Source organism: Coregonus clupeaformis, chromosome 28 (assembly GCF_020615455.1).
Source record: "Coregonus clupeaformis isolate EN_2021a chromosome 28, ASM2061545v1, whole genome shotgun sequence".
NCBI lineage: Eukaryota > Metazoa > Chordata > Actinopteri > Salmoniformes > Salmonidae > Coregonus > Coregonus clupeaformis.
Genome location: NC_059219.1, coordinates 28,921,769 through 28,944,112, shown reverse-complemented (window position 1 = coordinate 28,944,112; position 22,344 = coordinate 28,921,769). Strand labels below are relative to the sequence as shown.

At 43.1% G+C, this 22,344-nt stretch overlaps 1 protein-coding gene across 1 annotated transcript in view; it reads left to right on the top strand.

Annotated features, from left to right (window-relative positions):
- Positions 1-22,344, top strand: part of LOC121543511 (receptor-type tyrosine-protein phosphatase U-like) — a 433,678-nt gene that overhangs the window by 328,877 nt on the left and 82,457 nt on the right. The window contains exons 17-21 of the mRNA XM_041853422.1: positions 512-699; positions 4,865-4,937; positions 17,639-17,715; positions 19,202-19,219; positions 22,042-22,078. Of these exons, the coding sequence (XP_041709356.1) occupies positions 512-699; positions 4,865-4,937; positions 17,639-17,715; positions 19,202-19,219; positions 22,042-22,078 (393 nt within the window). The remainder of the gene's footprint in view (positions 1-511; positions 700-4,864; positions 4,938-17,638; positions 17,716-19,201; positions 19,220-22,041; positions 22,079-22,344) is intronic.

Below are 22,344 nucleotides of genomic sequence, written 5' to 3'. Positions count from 1 at the left end.
GTTTAGTCAGTGAATCAGGCCATCTCCATGGTAACCAGATACTCTTTCTGCCATACATACCTTCAAACTAAGGAAATATTTGAGGGGCTCTATGCAACGCCCTTAAACAATTCCCTTAGGTAAGGGAAAATGATTCCTTAAGGTAAACCCTTAAGGGAAACACTTAAGATGTTTTATGCAACCGGGCCCTGGTGTACTTAATAGTTAATCAAAGAGATAGAATAGATGGTGTCATCTCAATTAAATATTACTACCCAAACAAGCCTATATAACAAACCAATGTCACTTTACTGTCAGCAACTTAAATAATACATACAGTAGCTGGGTCCATTCTGACACCATACAGTTTTCTGTATACCTATATCCTATGGAAAATGGACTGGCATTGACGTCAACAGGAGTTTCATATGAAAAATCAAGTTGCGAACATATTACTCAATTTCGGAGACCACGTTTTCTGTGTCTAACTCCATGCCTAATGGTGCCACCTTCCTTTGTCCTCCTCTCACAGGTGAGCAGCGTAGCTCAGTGAACGAGTCCAGTAGTCTTCTGGGGAGTTCGCCGCGACGCCAGTGTGGGCGTAAGGGTTCACCCTACCACACGGGTCAGCTCCACCCTGCTGTGCGCGTGGCCGACCTTCTACAGCACATCAACCAGATGAAAACTGCAGAGGGCTACGGCTTCAAACAGGAGTACGAGGTAGGAAGTATGGAGACAGAGGCATGGTTGTGGTGTAAGGGTGTATTGCTGGGTAAGGTGTGAGAAAATACAAGTTTGTAGTCATGTCATCATACACTGTTTAGGGGTTTAAAATGTAGAATAAATCATAATTTACAAGTCAAAATTGTAGACAGGGAGATTATGCATTTAGTAGTCAGATTGTGTGAAGTTATCACTCACATCCCAGTTCTCACAGACTGCAAAAATGTATGATCAGGGTTAAAAGACACTTCTTGGACCAAGTTGACTGTGAGACTATTAATAAATCATCATTGTCTGGAGCTCAAATAGCCCCTCTGTCAGAGTGGCTGTAGCAGTGTAGCTGATGAAGCCCCCCAATCCCCAGGGGTTCTCCAGACCAGGAGGCCCTTTGTTCCCCAGCCCAGTGACCGCCAACTGCTTGGGCATCGAGGGCTTGGTGGCTCCCAACCCCTGGCTGTCCTCCAGTACCACACTGATAAAATAAAATCCTCTGGACTCTGGTTGGAGGAGAATTCTCAATAGAGGTTTTTGGGCTCCACCACTGCCAAGTGGCTGGGGTGTGATGTATAGGATGCCACCGAGTGGTTCTTAAGTGGTGCACGGCACAACGAGGGAGACATTTTGTGAAATCAGACCTGCAATTAAGGAGAAAAGCCTGGAGGGACTTACAGGCTCTGTTCCAAACTTCTTTATGCATCAGGGAGTGTGTGTTAAGGAGAGTCTCACTCGGTTCACTTATCTCTCGACATGCAGACTGTGGAACTGAGTCTGTACTTTACTGTAGGTAGAGAGAGACAAGCAACACTTATTATTCCAGTACCTCTGTAACGGCTGATTTCCATGGCTGTCTGGATGCGTCAGGCCACATTTTGGAGGGCACAGAGCCCTGAAACATTTCCCCTCGGTGGGATACTACTCCAGTTGAGAGCAGACTCTGGGGTGAGCTCTATCCCTGTCTGTCGCCTGTGGTTTCCCTGTCACATGTCAAGGAAAAGAGAGAAAATATCTCACTCCCCCAATTTCTCCCTGGCTACATGCTTGCCCCTCTGGAACTCTGCTTGTAGACTCATTAAACTGTCCCCCACGGGCAAAACACTCTCCACTACAAAAATCTATATTCAGCTCCCTGTATTTGCTCTATATGTGTCTCTCTCCATTACAATTGAAAACAATGAGGCCTATCAGCTCGTGCTCTCCTGACAGGCCTAGGCTTTATTTCCCAGTGGAATGCCAATGTAGGACATTCAGAGATATTGATCAGCTCTCTGCAGTGCATTGTAAGGGACTGGCATGTCTGAATTCCCACTGCAGTCACCTGCAGGTAAACACTAAGATATACATTAGAGAACTCAGGCATTCACAATGTTGTACAGGGCATCACCTTGAGGCAAAGCTTGAAAGGCATAATAGATCTATTGATTGTATGTCTAGATAGAAGGTTTGTGTGCGGAATGAAGTAAACACAACAAGAGCTGTTTTCACAGATCACAGCCAAGAATTGAGCCAGTTTTTCAATTATGTCCTCAGGATGTTGAGTTATACTGTCATTATATGATTACGAAAAAAGAAAGTAGTCAAAACCAGTGGGATGGTTGACACAGTAATATTTGACTGGGGGAGAAAAAAGACAGCGATAATTTGAAATAACTGCAGCAAAATTATTCATAGCACAGTTATTTTACGGCTCAGACTGTTCTTCACTGTGTCTCGTTTTTGTCTTTCATCAGAGTTTTACTCTTCATTTTTTGTGTGATACTCAGAACCAATTAACTCCTCTCTCCCTCCCTGCACCCCCGATCCATGGGCCTTACTCTCCACGTCTATATTGGGGAAAAGTGAGGGGGTTGGTGTAATCCCAGGCAGGGTTTGCCTGGTTACTCTCTCTCTCTGTGGGGAGAAGCGGGGTTGTAATCCCCTGCTCAGCATGCAGGACTCAGGCTTGGATTCACCCAGAGTTCCCCCTGGTGGCTGAACAACCAGAGGGGTGTGTGTGTGTGGGGGGGAACTTGGCCCCACACACGAGGGGAGAGGAGTAGTTTGGCTGATGAGCGCATAAGAGAGCTGGATCCCGCTGCTGGGGTTGCCGTGGAGTCAGGACTGTCAGGGGATGGCGATAGTGGGGCATGGTGATGAGAGGAGAGGAGCGTCTTGGAACAGAGTTGTGCATGGGGCCGTGACTAGGCAGGACGTATGAGATTCACTAGAGTGCTCTCTCTGTGTGTGAACATAAAGCTAAGGCTCTTCCACATGTTCTGCATGATCAGTTAATGTGAACAGGTGGCTACTTGTCATCTATGATGCTTTTAAACTCCCTTTCAGTCCAAATGGTCTTTGAATAGCACTACACCGTCATGACGTATGCATTGGCTCACTACTTGAAAGATAGTGCTCCAATTATACCCATGAATTTTCAATTTCCCCCTTACGTCGCTCAAACACAACAGACAAAGGCAGATATAATGGTTTAGAAAAGACCTGTAAGAGCATTGTAAGTACAGTGGGGAAAAAAAGTATTTAGTCAGCCACCAATTGTGCAAGTTCTCCCACTTAAAAAGATGAGAGAGGCCTGTAATTTTCATCATAGGTACACGTCAACTATGACAGACAAATTGAGATTTTTTTTCCCAGAAAATATCATTGTAGGATTTTTAATGAATTTATTTGCAAATTATGGTGGAAAATAAGTATTTGGTCACCTACAAACAAGCAAGGTTTCTGGCTCTCACAGACCTGTAACTTCTTCTTTAAGAGGCTCCTCTGTCCTCCACTCGTTACCTGTATTAATGGCACCTGTTTGAACTTGTTATCAGTATAAAAGACACCTGTCCACAACCTCAAACAGTCACACTCCAAACTCCACTATGGCCAAGACCAAAGAGCTGTCAAAGGACACCAGAAACAAAATTGTAGACCTGCACCAGGCTGGGAAGACTGAATCTGCAATAGGTAAGCAGCTTGGTTTGAAGAAATCAACTGTGGGAGCAATTATTAGGAAATGGAAGACATACAAGACCACTGATAATCTCCCTCGATCTGGGGCTCCACGCAAGATCTCACCCCGTGGGGTCAAAATGATCACAAGAACGGTGAGCAAAAATCCCAGAACCACACGGGGGGGACCTAGTGAATGACCTGCAGAGAGCTGGGACCAAAGTAACAAAGCCTACCATCAGTAACACACTACGCCGCCAGGGACTCAAATCCTGCAGTGCCAGACGTGTCCCCCTGCTTATGTCCAGGCCCGTCTGAAGTTTGCTAGAGTGCATTTGGATGATCCAGAAGAGGATTGGGAGAATGTCATATGGTCAGATGAAACCAAAATAGAACTTTTTGGTAAAAACTCAACTCGTCGTGTTTGGAGGACAAAGAATGCTGAGTTGCATCCAAAGAACACCATACCTACTGTGAAGCATGGGGGTGGAAACATCATGCTTTGGGGCTGTTTTTCTGCAAAGGGACCAGGACGACTGATCCGTGTAAAGGAAAGAATGAATGGGGCCATGTATCGTGAGATTTTGAGTGAAAACCTCCTTCCATCAGCAAGGGCATTGAAGATGAAACGTGGCTGGGTCTTTCAGCATGACAATGATCCGAAACACACCGCCCGGCAACGAAGGAGTGGCTTCGTAAGAAGCATTTCAAGGTCCTGGAGTGGCCTAGCCAGTCCCCAGATCACAACCCCATAGAAAATCTTTGGAGGGAGTTGGAAGTCCGTGTTGCCCAGCGACAGCCCCAAAACATCACTGCTCTAGAGGAGATCTGCATGGAGGAATGGGCCAAAATACCAGCAACAGTGTGTGAAAACCTTGTGAAGACTTACAGAAAAAGTTTGACCTGTGTCATTGCCAACAAAGGGTATATAACAAAGTATTGAGAAACTTTTGTTATTGACCAAATACTTATTTTCCACCATAATTTGCAAATAAATTCATTAAAAATCCTACAATGTGATTTTCTGGATTTTTTTTCCTCATTTTGTCTGTCATATTTGACGTGTACCTATGATGAAAATTACAGGCCTCTCTCATCTTTTTAAGTGGGAGAACATGCACAATTGGTGGCTGACTAAATACTTTTTTTCCCCACTGTATGTTTGAACCGATAGGGGAAGGATGGTATTGGTGATAGGATCATTAACATATACGTCCCTATACTTCTACAGAGCTTCTTTGATGGCTGGGACTGCACCAAAAAGAAGGACAAAACTAAAGAGAGGCATGACACGTTGATGGGATGTAAGTCATCATGGACATGCCAGCCCTCTTATGACGAAAGCACTGATCACCGTAAGCAACACTGTCAATCACAGATATGTGTTATATTATTTTGTGATGAAATGTAGGATCTTTTAGTCAGGTCTTCCATGTAAAATAGGTATTTTTACCTCGGTGGAAGAACCTGAGGTAAAAATACATATATATATATATATATATATATATATATATATATATATATATATATATATATATATATATATATCATACAGTACCAGTCAAAAGTTTGGACACACCTACTCATTCAAGGGTTTTTCTTTATTTTTTACTATTTTCTACATTGTTGAATAATAGTGAAGACATCAAAACTATGAAATAACACATGCAGTAACCAAAAAGTGTTAAACAAAATATATTTTAAATTTTAGATTCTTCAAAGTAGCGACCCTTTGCCTTGATGACAGCTTTGCACACTCTTGGAATCCTCTCAACCAGCTTCATGAGAAATGCTTTTGCAACAGTCTTGAAGGAGCTGCTATAGACCACCAAGTGCTAACAGTCAGTATCTGGATAATATGTGTGAAATGCTTGATAATGTATGTGGTATCAACAGAGAAGTATATTTTCTGGGTGATTTTAAATATTGACTGGCTCTCATCAAGCTGTCCACTCAAGAAAAAACGTCAAACTGTAACAAGTGCCTGCAACCTGGTTCAGGTTGTCAGTCAACCTACCAGGGTATTTAGCTTTGAGTAAAGCCAGTGTGTCTATGTATGCAGATGACTCAACAATATACACGTCAGCTACTACAGCAACAAATGAATAATGTGGAAATTGACCACGTTGAGGTGACTAAACTGCTTGGAGTAACCCTGGATTGTAAACTGTCATGGTCAAAACATATTGATACAACAGTAGCTAAGATGGGGAGAAGTATGTACATAATAAAGCACTGCTCTGCCTTCTTAACAACACTATCAACAAGGCAGGTCCTACAGGTCCTAGTTTTGTCGAACCTAGACTACTGTTCAGTAGTGTGGTCAGGTGCCACAAAGAGGGACTTGGAAAAATTGCAGTTAGCTCAGAACAGGGCAGCACGGCTGGCCCTTAAAAGTACACAGAGAACAAAAATTAATGACATGCATGTCAATCTCTCCTGGCTCAAAGTGGAAGGGAGATTGACTTCATCACTACTTGTTTTTGTAAGAGGTGTTGACAAGCTGAATGTACCGAGCTGTCTGTTTAAAATACAAGCACGCAGCTCGGACACCCATGCATACAGAAATCCAAGATGGCGTAGTAGTGCAGTCCTGTTTTTATCGTGTGTCTGTAAATAGCCTGTAAATACCCAGTTTTTTTGTATTTTTCGTACATATTTCCCTATCAGACTTTTCATCCTTCTACAAAATATACTTTTCTGCAACCCGCCTCACTCAATGTGGAACGGATTCTATTATTGACTTACCTTTTATCTAGAATCTCCAGTTGAAACTAGCTAGCCAGCTAACTAGCTACTAGCCACAGTTAGCGGTATTTCACCCAGAACATTGGATTTTTCTGCCGGAATAATTTAATCACTGGACATTAATCACCGGATCGCAACTAGCTAACCGCAACCGAATGGATGTTGCTGTTTGGCTAATCACCACTGCCCCCGATGCAAGCACCAGTTAGCCTCGAGCTAGCCTAGAGCCAGGCCCATATCCCGGCTATCTACCTCTCGGTCTACCGGACGGGAGTAGCCAGCTAACTAGCTACTTGCTATTAGCTACCGTTAGCGGTTTTTCACCATTGTCCGTGGCCTGCACCACCTACCAGCCAGCTCTAGCCTGGACTATTATTCGGCCAGTCTACACTGTCTGCACAGCGCGTTATCGACCCAGAACATATCAGTTTTTCTGCCGGAATCACTGAATCACTGGACCTTTAACTCCGGATTCATCGCTACCAGCTAGCTGCAACAAAATGGACGTTGTGGTTTGGCTAATCATCCTGAGCTAGGCCCATCTCCCGGCTATCTACCTCTCTGTCAACCGGACGGGACCACCTAGTGTTGACACAGAGCCCAGCCGATCCTACACGATTGGTCTGCCGACGAAATCGTCTGATGTGGTTACAACAGGCTTCCCGTTACGACATCGGCCACGAAGATTCCATCTGCTAGCCCCGGCCCGCTAGCACACGCTAGCTGTGGCCTCTTGCTCGCTAGTGCTTTAGCAGCCCCTGAACTACCTCCAAACTATCCTATTGCTGTTCACCGGACCTTATGATAACTCAGCTATACAGCTGATGCCTGCTGTACTGTTCCTTTTTACGGTACCGCATCCTGTTTATGTTTAGCCTCAGCTAAACATGTGTCGTCATTACCAGCTGTTGTCTTACCTCTCAAATTACACCTTTGATTGCTTTATGCCTCTCTCCCATGTCAATATGGTTTGCTTATTGCTGTTTCGGTTATTTCTAATTGTACTATTTCACTGTAGATCCCCCAGCCCAGCTAAACCTGCCTTGGATAGCTCCTTTGTCCCACCCACCATACACGCGGAGACCGACTCAATCGGTGCCTCCAGTGATGCTATCTCTTTCATTGTTACCCAACGCTTAGGTTTACCTCCACTTTACTCATATCCTTCCATATCCTTTTCTGTACATAATGCCCTGAATCTTTTCTACAACGGCCGGAAATCTGCCCCCTTTATTCTATGTACCCAACGCACCAGAATACCAGTTCTTAAAGCCTTTAGCCGTATCCTTATTCTAGTCCTCCTCTGTTCCTCTGGTGATGTAGAGGCTAACCCAGGCCCTGCAGCCCTCAGTATCACTCCTACTCCCCAGGCGCTATCATTTGTTGACTTCTGTAATCGCAAAAGCCTTTGTTTCTTGCATGTTAATATCAGAAGTCTACTTCCTAAGTTTGAGTTATTCACTGCGTTAGCACACTCCGCCAACCCTGATGTTCTAGCAGTGTCTGAATCCTGGCTTAGGAAGGCCACCAAAAATGCTGAAATTTCCATCCCCAACTATAACATTTTCCGTCTAGATAGAACTGCCAAAGGGGGTGGAGTTGCAATCTACTGTAGAGAGAGCCTGCAGAGCTCTATCATACTATCCAGGTCTGTGCCCAAACAGTTTGAGCTTCTACTTCTAAAAATCCACCTTTCCAGAAATAAGTCTCTCACTGTTGCCGCTTGCTACAGACCCCCCTCAGCCCCCAGCTGTGCCCTGGACACCATATGTGAATTGATTGCCCCCCATTTATCCTCAGAGTTCGTACTGCTTGGTGACCTAAATTGGGAGATGCTTAACACCCCGGCCATCCTACAATCCAAACTAGATGCCCTCAATCTCACACAAATTATCAACGAACCTACCAGGTACAACCCTAAATCCGTAAACATGGGTACCCTCAAAGATATCATCCTGACTAACCTACCCTCTAAATACACCTTCGCTGTCTTCAACCAGGATCTCAGCGATCACTGCCTTATTGCCTGCGTCCGTAAAGGGTACGCGGTCAAACGACCACCCCTCATCACTGTCAAACGCTCCCTAAAACACTTTAGCGAGCAGGCCTTCCTAATTGACCTGGCCCAGGTATCCTGGATGGATATAGATCTCATTCCGTCAGTAGAGGATGCCTGGTTGTTCTTTAAAAGTAATTCCTCTCAATCTTAAATAAACACGCCCCATTCAAAAAATACAGAACTAAGAACAGATATAGCTCCTGGTTCTCCTCAGACTTGACTGCCCTTGACCAGCACAAAAACATCCTGTGGCGTACTGCATTAGTATCAAATAGCCCCCGCGATATGCAACTTTTCAGGGAAGTTAGGAACCAATATACACAAGCAGTCAGGAAAGCAAAGGCTAACTTTTTCAAACAGAAATTTGCATCCTGTAGCACTAACTCCAAAAAGTTTTGGGACACTGTAAAGTCCATGGAGAATAAGAGCACTTCCTCCCAGCTGCCCACTGCACTGAGGCTAGGAAACACTATCACCACTGATAAATCTACAATAATCGAACATTTCAACAAGCATTTTGCTACGGCTAGCCATGCTTTCCACCTGGCCACCACTACTCCGGCCACCAACTCTGCACCCTCCGCTGCAACGTGCCCATGCCCCCCCCACAAATTCAGACAGCTGATGTTCTGAAAGAGCTGCAAAATCTGGACCCCTACAAATCAGCTGGGCTAGACAATCTGTACCCTTTCTTTCTAAAACTAGCCGCCGAAATTGTCGCAACCCCTATTACTAGCCTGTTCAACCTCTCTTTCGTAACGTCTGAGATCCCCAGAGATTGGAAAGCTGCCGCGGTCATCCCCCTCTTCAAAGGGGGGTGACACTCTAGATCCAAACTGTTACAGACCTATATCCATCCTGCCCTGCCTTTCGAAAGTATTTGAAAGCCAAGTTAACAAACAGATCACCAACCATTTCGAATCCCACCGTACCTTCTCCGCTATGCAATCCGGTTTCCGAGCTGGTCATGGGTGCACTTCAGCCACGCTCAAGGTCCTAAACGATATTATAACCGCGATCGATAATAGACAGTACTGTGCAGCAGTCTTCATCGACCTGGCCAAGGCTTTCGACTCTGTCAACCACCGCATTCTTATTGGCAGACTAAATAGCCTTGGTTTCTCAAATGACTGCCTCGCCTGGTTCACCAACTACTTCTCAGATAGAGTTCAATGTGTCAAATCGGAGGGCCTGTTGTCTGGACCTATGGCAGTCTCTATGGGGTTGCCACAGGGTTCAATTCTTGGGCCGACTCTTTTCTCCGTGTATATCAATGATGTCGCTCTTGCTGCTGGTGACTTTCAGATCCACCTCTATGCAGACGACACCATTTTGTATACAGCTGGCCCTTCATTGGACACTGTGTTAACAAACCTCCAAATGAGCTTCAATGCCATACAAAACTCCTTCAGTAGCCTCCACTGCACTTAAACACTAGTAAAACTAAATGCATGCTCTTCAATCGAATGCTGCTGGCACCCGCCCACCCGACTAGAATCACTACTCTCGACGGGTCTGACCTAGAGTATGTGGACAACTACAAATACCTAGGTGTCTGGTTAGACAGTAAACTCTCCTTCCAGACTCACATTAAGAATCTCCAATCCAAAGTTAAATCTAGAATCGGCTTCCTATTTCGCAACAAAGCCTCCTTCACTCATGCTGCCAAACATGCCCTCGTAAAACTGACTATCCTACCGATCCTTGACTTCGGCGATGTCATTTACAAAATAGCCTCCAACACTCTACTCAGCAAATTGGATGTAGTCTATCACAGTGCCATCCGTTTTGTCTCCAAAGCCCCATACACTACCCACCACTGTGACCTGTACGCTCTTGTTGGCTGGTCCTCACGACATGTTCGTCATCAAACCCACTGGCTCCAGGCCATCTATAAGTCACTGCTAGGCAAATCCCTGCCTTATCTTAGCTCATTGGTCACCATAGCAGCACCCACCCGTAGTCTGCGCTCCAGCAGGTATATCTCACTGGTCATCCCCAAAGCCAACACCTCCTTTGGCCGCCATTCCTTCCAGTTCTCTGCTGCCAATGACTGGAACGAATTGCAAAAATCTCTGAGGCTGGAGACTCTTATCTCCCTCACTAACTTTAAGCATCAGTTGTCAGAGCACTTTACCGATCACTGCACCTGTACACAGCCCATCTGAAATTAGCCCACCCAACTACCTCATCCCTATATTGTTATTTATTTTGCTCTTTTGCACCCCAGTATCTCTATTTGCACATAATCTCTTGCACATTTAGCATTCCAGTGTTAATAATAATTGTAATTATTTTGCACTATAGCCTATTTATTGCCTTACCTCCATAACTTGCTACATTTGCACACACTGTACATATATTTTCTGTTGTATTTTTTTTGACTTTATGTTTTTTTTACCTCATATGTAACTCTGTGTTGTTGTTTTTATCGCACTGCTTTGCTTTATCTTGGCCAGGTCGCAGTTGTAAATGAGAACTTGTTCTCAACTGGCTTATCTGGTTAAATAAAGGTGAAAAAAAATAAAAATAAAAATACCCCACAAGACATGCCACCAGAGGTCTCTTCACAGTCCCCAAGTCCAGAACAGACTATGGGAGGCACACAGTACTACATAGAGCCATTACTACATGGAACTCTATTCCACCTCAGGTAACTGATGCAAGCAGTAGAATCAGATTGAAAAAACAGGTAAAAATACACCTTATGGAACAACGGGGACTGAAGAGACACACAAAGGTACAGACACATGCATACGCACACATTGTGATATTGTTGTATGGTGGTATTAAACCTTTTGTATTGTAGATACTGTATGTAGTGGTATAATAATGTTATATGGTGTACTGTTTTATCTTTTGCTGTATATGTAATGTAAGTGCTTTAATATGTTTGGACCCCAGGAAGAGTAGCTGCTGCCTTGCTTTTCCTTCACTCTTGCGGTCCAACTCATCCCAAACAATCTCAATTGGTTTGAGGTTGGGAGATTGTGGAGGCCAGGTCATCTGATGCAGCACTCCATCACTCTCCTTGGTCAAATTGCCCTTACACAGCCTGGAGATGTGTTTTGGGTCATTGTCCTGTTGAAAAACAAATGGTAGTCCCACTAAGCACAAACCAGATGGGATGGCTTATCACTGCAGAATGCTGTGGTAGCCATGCTGGTTAAGAGTGCCTTGAATTCTAAATAAATCACTGACAGTGTCACCAGCAAAGCACCGCCACACCATCACACCTCCTCCTCCATGCTTCATGGTGGGAACCACACATAAGGAGATCATCCGTTCACCTACTCTGTGTCTCACAAATTTGGACTCATCAGACCAAAGGACAGATTTCCACAGGTCTAATCTCCATTGCTCATGTTTCTTGGCCCAAGCAAGTCTCTTCTTCTTATTGGTGTCTTTTAGTAGTGGTTTCTTTGCAGCAATTCGACCATGAAGGCATGATTCACACAGTTGATGTTGAGATGTGTCTGTAGAACTCTGTGAAGCATTTATTTGGGCTGCAATCTGAGGTGTAGTTAACTCTAATTAACTTATCCTCTGCAGCAGAGGTAACTCTGGGTCTTCCTTTCCTGTGGCGGTCCTCATGAGAGTCAGTTTCATCCTAGCGCTTTATGGTTTTTGTGACTGCACTTGAAGAAACGTTAAAAGTTCTTGAAATGTTCCTGATTGACTGACCTTCATCTCTTAAAGTATTGATGGACTGTGTTTTCTCTTTGCTTATTTGAGCTGTTCTTGCCATAATATGGACTTCACCAAATAGTGCTATCTTCTGTATACCACCTCTACCTTGTCACAACACAACTGATTGGCTCAAACGCATTAAGAGGGAAAGAAATTACACAAATTAACTTTTAATGTAAATGCATTCCAGGTGACTACCTCATGAAGCTGGTTGTGAGAATGCCAAGAGTGTGCAAAGCTGTCATCAAGTCAATGGGTGGCTACTTTGAAGAATCTCAAATATAAAATATATTTTGATTTGTTTAACACTTTATTGGATACTACCAGGGGCGGTGTGTTCATTAGGGCGATATGGGCGACGCACTGCCAAACGGGAAAAGGAAGGGATTTTTTTCCTAATCAATTATATCACGGCAACAGTAGTTTTCAGTGTTCTAATCTAGACGTCTGATCTGCCACTAAATGTCCAATCAGGCTAAAGTCGTGCTTCAAATGGCCCCGCCCCTTTTGGGGCGATTTCAGTCAGGTTGAAAATCGCCCAGGAGTCTCTCATAGACTATCATGTAAAATATTTTTTTTTTCAAATATCAGAGCTTTCAATACAATCTCTATGGGTTCCGGGAGGGCTTGCACTTACGCGCTTTCGTCATACGTAACATAAGTAACCATGAACATAACTAAGAAAAGAGCGGGTAGCAGCGTCAATCAATTCACGTACAACTGTCAAGATGGCTAGCTTTGCGAGGCAAAGATGAAACTGAGGGCTCCACCAACCCTGGTATTTTTCTTGGACTTGTCAACTTTGTGGCACAATTAGATGAGGTGTTTGATGACCATCTTAAAAATGCTAAAGTTTTCAAGGGCACATCAAAGACCATTCAAAACGAGCTACTGGAGTGTATGCTAGCGGTCATGAGGGAACATATTGTGGAGGAGGTGAAGTCGGCGAACTTCGTAGCTATCCAAGCTGACGAGACCATGGACGTTTCTACACAGACACAGCTGGTGCTTGTGCTGAGGTACATAGATAGCAACCACAAAGTGCAGGAGCGCTTTTTTGAGTTCCTTCCCATCTCGGAATCAACCTCAGTCTCAATCGCCAGTGTGCTTTTGGAGAGACTGAACGGTCTTTTTGCCGACGACGAGAAAGTCAAACTCATTGCGCAAGCTTACGATGGAGCCAGTGTGAGGGGAGAGAAGGCTGGTGTGCAGCAAAAGGTGCGTAAGCATTTCAAGAATGCCCATTACGTGCATTGCTATGCGCATCAGCTGAATTTGATCATGCAGCAAGCTAGAACAGTTTCAGTACAAGTAATGTAGCCTCTCTCTCTCTTTGTCCCTCCCTGTCTGTCTCTTTAACACACACACGCCCAAATCAGTTCACAGTTGATGTTGTTTAAAATAGTTATTTTTCATTTTAAAAAAATTTAAAAAAAAAAAAAATCTGTTCATGTTCATTTTTACAAATCTATACAATTGGCCAGAATATGGTTGTTCATATTTACAAATCTATACAATTGGCCAGAATATGGTTGTTTATTTTTACAAAGCCATACAGATAGCTGTGTTTACCTTTTCTAGAAATTATTTTCAAATTCTGTTTTCAGGCAAAATGTCTATCACTGTTCATTTTCACAAATCTATACAAGAGGGCAGAATATGGAAGTCTATAAAAAGTTCTTATTACCAATAACTTGCATCAATGTTTTCAGTAGCCTCTATCAAAAGCTCCTGCTTGCTTGTTGTGAATTATGCTCAGGTGCACATATTTCCAATTCAACCATGAGGCCTTTTTGAAGCAAGTAATGTGTATATCAGTATTGACTTATATGCTGCCCCTGTCTTCATGTTGTTGCTGGACATATCTTTTTTAAAATGTGTGTAGGTCACCTAAATCATCAGAAAAATTGCCCCCCCTGAGAATTTTTTCAGGAGCCGCCACTGGATACTACATGATTCCATATGTGTTATTTCATAGTTTAGATGTCTTCACTATTATTCTACAATGTAGAAAATTGTAAAAATAAAGAAAAACCCTTGAATGCGTAGGTGTCCAAACTTTTGACTGGTACTGTATATATACTGAACAAAAATATAAATGCAACATGTAAAGTGTTGGTCCCATGTTTCATGAGCTGAAATAAAAGATCCCAGAAATGTTCCATACGCACAAAAAGCTTTAAAGTATAATACATCAATTTAATATACACCATCACAATACCTCCATTATTTATTTTAGTCAGGTCTAAAGAAACATGATATGAAGAAAATATATTTCAGAAGAACAGAATATGAGTTGGCCTACTGTATGCCTATGTTATCTGTCTATGCTTCGTGCCATATGCTGTAGGCTAGTTCATTTAGCTGGCAAGATATGCTTATAAGTCCCGTGGTATTATTTTATTTTATATGATTTTATAGTAAGAAGAATATAATTGAATTTAGCTGAACAAAATGGAAAGGATATTTTTCTCATTACGGAGCGAGTGCGCATATGAGGTGGCTATGTTGCGCCTATAAGTGATAATTTCATATATGCTCAATTTAGAGTTATTTGGCAACTTTAGTTGTGAATGATACAAACCTTAGAATGTCTTAACATATATGGGCTGCATGGTGTGACTATAGGCTATTAATTATTTGAGAAAGTAGCAAAAAAAAGCTTGCTCTCTGTTCCTTGCCTCAGGCTGCACAGTTGTTCTCTTATCAATTGATCATATTTTCACCCATCAGACTATATTCTCAATTTAATCTTGTCTTTACTAATACGTAAAGAAATTTCGATTTAGAATGGCCCATTATCAAATGGGCAGGAATAGGGGCAGGGGAAAAATACATGTCATCTGCATGCACTCGAATAACGAATGGAGGCCGCGCTTTCCCAAACGGATACTTCAGTTTTATAGCGGAGCATATGCTTTGACAAATAAATATAAGAACACTTATTTTATTCCACGCATAAACCACTGTTTGCTCTAGTTGCCCGACTGGTGATTCTGCCCAAACTCTGTATGCCATGGGCTCTCCAACCTTGTTCTTGCAGCTACCCAGTGCTTAATTTGGAAAACTAAGTGAAATTTGTTCGGGAACATCGATAGTAACATGTTTTCGCAACAAAACATATTTCACTAAACAGTTGACAGCCCGTCTCCATGCTCGAGAAAGGAATAAAGGAGAGAGAAGACATTATGGAAACGTGAGATATTCTGTATAGCTAAAGGTAATGTGTCACCCAATGAATTATGAAAATATAAAAAATTCCCTATTACTAGGCTATTCAAAATCAAATACAAATTCACTAACTGTAAACCGCACTGCATAATCAACGAACCAACAGCATCGCCTGTTTTATGTTTTTCAGCCATGCGTAATATGCAGTAGGCTGTGTATTGTATAATGGGACAATCATAATTTTAATTCAGGTTTTTCTTTCAGCTTGGGCTCATAAGCCCATGCATAAGCTCTAATATGCGTATGGCTGTTATGAATTAATCACCACCCTAGAAAGCGCTGTCCATTTAATTGTGTTAGGCTTTGAAACAACATCCACAACAACCACGTTTTACACTGTTTCAACCTGCTGTAGAACTTCTTTCTTCAAATTGATCATCACAGTGAGGTGAGTTTTAAAAGTACTATAGGCCTACTGTTTTGATGATGTGTTTGATGTGATTTTCGATTGCATTTGCATTGATGTCAGAGTGGTTAGAGGGACAACTGAGCCCTGAGTACCAGGCCATTAGGACATGATGGTAGTTAGCAAGTTGGGTACTACCAAAGCATATCCAGAGTGCATAAAATGAGATTACCGTGACTCAACGGTCACGGTGGAATTTTACTGCAGTCATGACTCATGACTGCTGGTGTGGCAGTAATAAGGTCATCACAACAGCCCTATCTGTGACCAAGAGATGCATATCTATATTCCCAGTCATGTAAAATCCATAGATTAGGGCCTAATGAATGTATTTCAATTGACTGATTTCCTTAGTGTTGGTCCCATGTTGAAATGAGCTGAAATAAAATATGGCAAAACATTTTCCATACACACAAAAAGTGTATTTCTCTCAAATTTTGTGCACGCATTTGTTTAGATCACTATTAGTGAGCATTTATCATTTGCCAAGATAATCCATCCACCTGACATTTGTGGCATATCAAGAAGCTGATTAAACAGCATGATCATTACACAGGTGCACCATGTGCTGGGGACAATAAAAGGCCACTAAAATCACACAACACAATGCCACAGATGTCTCAAGTTTTGCTGACTGCAGGAATGTCCAACAGAGCTGTTGCCAGAGAATTGAATATTAATTTCTCTACTATTAGCCGCCTCCAACGTCGTTTTAGAGAATTTGGCAGTGTCGTCCAACCAGTCTCACAACCGCAGAGCACGTGTAACCACGCCAGCCCAGGACCTCCACATCCGGCTTCTTCACTTGCGGGATCGTCTGAGACCAGGCACCCGGACAGCTGAGGAAACTGTCAGAAACCGTCTCAGGGAAGCTCATCTGCGTGCTCGTCGTCCTCACCAGGGTCTTGACCTGACTGCAGTTCGGCATCGTAACTGACTTCAGTGGGCAAATGCTCACCTTCGAGGGCCACTTGCACGCTGGAGAAGTGTGCTCTTCACGGATTAATCCTGGATTCAACTGTACCGGGAAGATGGCAGACAGCGTTTACCCCATGGTGGTGGTGGGGTTATGGTATGGGCATGCATAAACTACGGAAAACAAACACAATTGCATTTTATCGATCGCAATTTGAATGCACAGAGATACCGTGTTGAGATCCTGAGGCCCATTGTCGTGCCATTCATCCACCCCCATCACTTCATGTTTCAGCATGATAATGTACAGCCCCATGTCGCAAGGATCTGTACACAATTCCTGGAAGCTGAAAATGTCCCAGTTCTTCCATAGCCTGCATACTCACCAGACATGTCACCCATTGAGCATGTTTGGGATGCTCTGGATTGACATGTACGACAGCGTGTTCCAGTTCCCGCCAATAACCAGTAACTTTGCACAGCCATTGAAGAGGAGTGGGACAACATTCCACAGGCCACAATCAATAGCCTGATCAACTCTATGCGAAGGAGATGTATTGCATTGCAAGAGACAAATGGTGGTCACACCAGATACGGACTGGTTTTCTGATCCACGGCCCTACATTTTCTTAAAGGTATCTCGGACCAACAGATGCATATCTGTATTCCCAGTCATGTGAAATCCATAGAGTAGGGCCTAATGAAATGTATTTCAATTACTGATTCCCTTATATGAACTGTAACTCAGTAAAGTCTTTGAAATTGTTGCATGTTGTGTTTATATATATATATATTTATATATATATCATTTATTTTTATTTTATTACTTTTTTTAAATAAAATGTAAAAAAGATTGTATGGATGTGTTATTTAATTGAGTTGTATGTGGTGTGGATGTACTGTAATGTAATTGGAAACATGGCTGAGATGTGATTCTCCCATTGTGTCCATTCCAGACGACCGCCACAGAGTCAAGCTCCACCCACTCCTGGGAGACTCCAACTCTGACTACATCAACGCCAACTACATAGACGTAAGTCTCACCTCACCTTCCTTTCTGCTCTGAATCATGTCCAATCATAGTGTTATACTGGGAAACACATCAAGTCATTACTTATACAATACATTTTGCAGTATTTTGTGTCGCCCTACGCAATCCGGTGCCCCAGATTTACCTGTGAGAGGTTATTCCTGTTCCTGGAAACACCAGCCTCCACCCCCCATCCCCCATCCGCCAATCACTCCCCACCACCCTTACCCTATCCATTCACAAACCTTCCTCTTGGCATTCAGCCAGATGCCATGTCTGTTTGGTGACTATCTCTACAATCCCTTATCCAACGCTATTAATAGACAATAAATTAATTTTATAATACCAAGTCCCGGCAGTAAAGCCCTTTGTAAAATCCCCCAAATCCCTCTGAATTGAATAGACTGGGTTGATGTTGTTCAACTCCTGGATGGATGGGGAGCAGCTCTGAGACATGATCTCTTTGGCTGCTCACCTTCACTTCACTCTACTTTTTGTTTCCATTTGCATCAACTAGAATGTGTTACCCGTAGAGCAACATGCATCATCAATTTGTTGGACTGTACACTCATGAATACACATTATTCCATCATAAGAGACAAACTTGTCTAAAACGCCTCGTCGGAAGGTCAACGCTCCTTTTACATCGTTTAGCCGGGGGAGATAGAGAGAGAGTGGACATGTGGAGGAGAAATGCTTTTAGGGGACTTCATTAGCATAGAGAGGGCACTTGAGAGGGTGCTAAAATGGGGCCATCCTATTTTGACTCCTGCCATTGTAAGGGCGCCCATTAGAGTGTCAGGGCACAGGGAGGCCAGGCATCATTAGGGACATGCCACTTAGTGCTTGGGCGCTACCCGCTGTAGTGCCAAGTTGGCCCCTGACAAGGCTAGTCCTGGCGCTGAATGACGAATACGTTGCCACAGAGGAGTACTTGTGGAAAGCCCATTACTATTTCATCAGAGGTTAAATGGAAAAGTTCTGTTTGTTAAAGTAGAGGTTGAAGAAGTGCGAACTCTCAGATTGTTTTTCTCTTTAGCATTTGATTTGATCTCTTTGTCACTCATCGCCTGGCTGTGTGCCTGTATGTGTGGCTGTGTGTGTGTAGGTGTGTGGGTATACAGTATTGTGCTGTATATATATGCATGCTTGGCAGCTGCCTGTGTTTGTCATGTGGTGTAGTACATACAGTGAACCCTGCTGAATGCTATATGGCAGCCTCTACTTTGTTAAATAGGGAGACAGTCCAAAGCAATACACACATATGGCAGCGCGTGCATGAACGAATGCACACATGCACACAAAACACACACTCAGTCTCACACACACATACTGTATGTAAACAAGCACACCTCTCTATACAGGTTCTCCACCTGTCTGCAACCTTTAACTCCTTTGATTTCTCAATCTTCTTTCATTAACTAGCTTCTATCTCTTCTCTCTTCTTTTTCTACTACCTTCCCCACCTACTCGACTTTGGACCCTGTAGATTCGGATTAACAGGGAAGTAAGTACTTCACCGCTCTTTCTTCTGTCTGCCATCCCTTTCTTTCCCCTCTTTCCCATGCAGTACATCCCTCTTTCAAAATTCAAACTCTTCAGTCTAGTGTTTGGGAGCCTGCATTCAGAGTTGGCACAAAGCAAGCTGCTCCAAGGTGTCACAATGTTCAGATTTCAGCAGAGTGAAGAAACTCTGGGGGTTGCCATCTCTTTTCCTTTTATCTGCCATTGAATCTTAGATGTTTGTCTCTTTCTATGTCCACCTGAGCCATGGCCAAGCTTCGAGCCAGTAGCTCATCATGCAGTAGAATAACCAGAGCACCATTGCACTCTGGCAATAACATGTTCCACATTGAACAAATTGGAAGCGTTGAAAGAGGTAATGTGAATAGGCACCCTTTTCTCGACCATACCTGAATCAAAGATAACCACATATCTGCTGAAGACGAGACTGCCTTGTGGCCCATTGTATGTGTGACCTGTAAGCATATAGAGCTGTGTCATTGTCATCGTCACCATACCCACTGGCATGCCCTGTCATCTCCAGCATGTGACAAGTGTGCCTGTGCTGTTATATTACTTGTACTTGCAAAAGGTCAGAACTCAGGAGGTTAATGTTGCCACGATGACCGGTTGAGGTGGAGGTGCGTGGATGCCGTGGACATGCTGAATGTGCTGCCCAGGGCCACAGCGAATCGTGGGTAGTGGGTCTCACTGCACCCCTTCACTGTGACAGTCATTCATCTCCCTTACACACTTGTCCCTTTTGTGTCTCACTGGGTATACCTGAATTTTCACACTTCTTTTGAGTGTGACACAGAACAGATGCCAGTTGTCTTTCTATGGGGAAGTAACAGTGCTCTGAAATCGGAGTAGATAGCCAGAGCGAATTTACCAGCTACGTCTACCGACAGTTGTTGCAGTGACATCATGAACATTCTATTTAAATGGTTACTTGCATAGTGGAGTCTTTTGTTTAGACATGTAGCTAGCTAGTTAAACAATGAACCATAATCCCAACTCATAATGTTACTACCCTGCATGAATCTGCAGGTAGCTAACCAACCAGGTTCAATGTTAGCTAGCTAACATTAGGCTATAACGAGCAATGTAAATGGCTCTGAGATACGAATAATATTACTACACAGATCATACACGTAACATTAGCTAGCGAGCCAGCGAGTTAGTTAGCTACCTAAAAGTACGCTTTAACTTGAAATGAAAAGGACTTAATATCTGAAAATGTAGCTAGCTAGACTATCTTACCCGTATACATGGATGTCCAGCCCATCCATTATCTCAGCCAATCAAACCAACTAGGCTCGTAATTTAACAATTGTATTCGTATTTACAGATGGCATACGCGTTTGTTATTAAGGCACATGAAAGATGAAAGTTCACATGTTCCAGAAGGCATTTCTGCCCAAAAGGTTTACGTTCAAATGCCTCTCCTGTTAAGTAGTGATGCGCAACATATGCCTAGTTTCCTGAAACAAGTCACATATTTTTTGTGGATCCCTTTTTTTCAAGGATGCTTTTTCCTCTTTTTATTGAGCACAGTATCTACACGCCCTCCAAAAAAGTTGGGGTCTCAACTTACTGTTGCGAGTTAGAATAGTAGAACACACAAAGTGCAATTTCGAAATGTGGTTGTGCATCAGCAGTTTTTCTCATTAAATCATTCACTGATAGTAAGTCAATTAGCCCATGTCAGCTAAAATGTTGTACATTGCTAAGTTTGTTTAGCAGCCAGCTATCTAAACTTCTTTTCATGGTTGAATTACCGGCCCGGGGGCCCCCATTGATTTTGTTATTCAGTCTCACTCAGATATCATATTAAAAACTGCAAACATTTCTCACCACCCTATTGCAAAATGTGTAGAATTGCAGGAAATTAGCTGTAAAACTGTTCTTTTTTTTTTTTTATCTCCGCTTCATGGCAAAATGAGTATAATTGCATGAAATTACTATTGTTATAAAATTGCAAAATCTTCACTCAGCCCCATGGCTAAATGTGTCAAATTGTAGTAAATTTGCTTTAAAACTGCAAAATGTCCTCTACATCCCATTGCATCCCATTGCATCTCTAAAACATAAAAAAATGCAGTATTTTGGAGCAGTAAACCAACTCTAACAATAAAAGGAGAACATATTATTTTGTGCATTGTGTTGTATAATGAAATCCGATTCCTATTTCTATGGGACTTAAAAGTAGCGTAGTATTCTGAAAAGCATAATTTGGATGGGTAAAGTGGATGTTCTGAATCACTCAAACAACTGCTGGGACTATAGTCTCTCTCTCTCATCTCTCTCAATGCCAAACAAAGTTTTGTGTTGTCCCATTCTGTTATATCGTAACCATGTTTGTGTTGTGACGTCTGTGTGGGGGGATTTGCACATGCTTTTAGAAGTTGATGGCAACTTTTAGGGAAAGCCTGACATGCAATGGAAGTCTTTAGTTAGCTGTGCTTTTGGGAGGGGTTATTTAGCATGCACACCAAACTGAAGGCATACTGTGTGGTGTTGGAATGACAGGAACCATGATGTTACTGAGGGAATTTGACAGTAGTAAGAAAGAAGGGTGATATGCTTGCAGAGAGAGAGAGAGAGAGAGAGAGAGAGAGAGAGAGAGAGAGAGAGAGAGAGAGAGAGAGAGAGAGAGAGAGAGAGAGAGAGAGAGAGAGGGGGGGGGGGGGGGAGGGGGAGAGAGAGAGAGAGAGAGAGAGAGAGAGAGAGAGAGAGAGAGAGAGAGAGAGAGAGAGACTCCCTAAAGCGCTGCCTGAGGCACAGATGGCTTACTCAGCATGTCATCCCTCTTCTCCTTTTCAGGGCTACCATCGATCCAACCACTTCATAGCCACTCAGGGTGAGTATCCCGCCATTTCTGGAGTTGGGTGCTTGTGTTCACCTACCCAATGAACTTCCATGTAGGACCTAGCAACAGTGATACATAGAAAGACCTCAAATGTCTCTCCATCCAATCAAAAGGTGACTGCACGTGTCACCCGCCAACCCACTGCAGCCGTGTGATTGATGCCACTGAATTAATCATGATGAGAAATACATTATTAACCACATTAATTACAGCTGTTCACCCTACATGACATGGGGTGGGTGATACATGGAGATAGA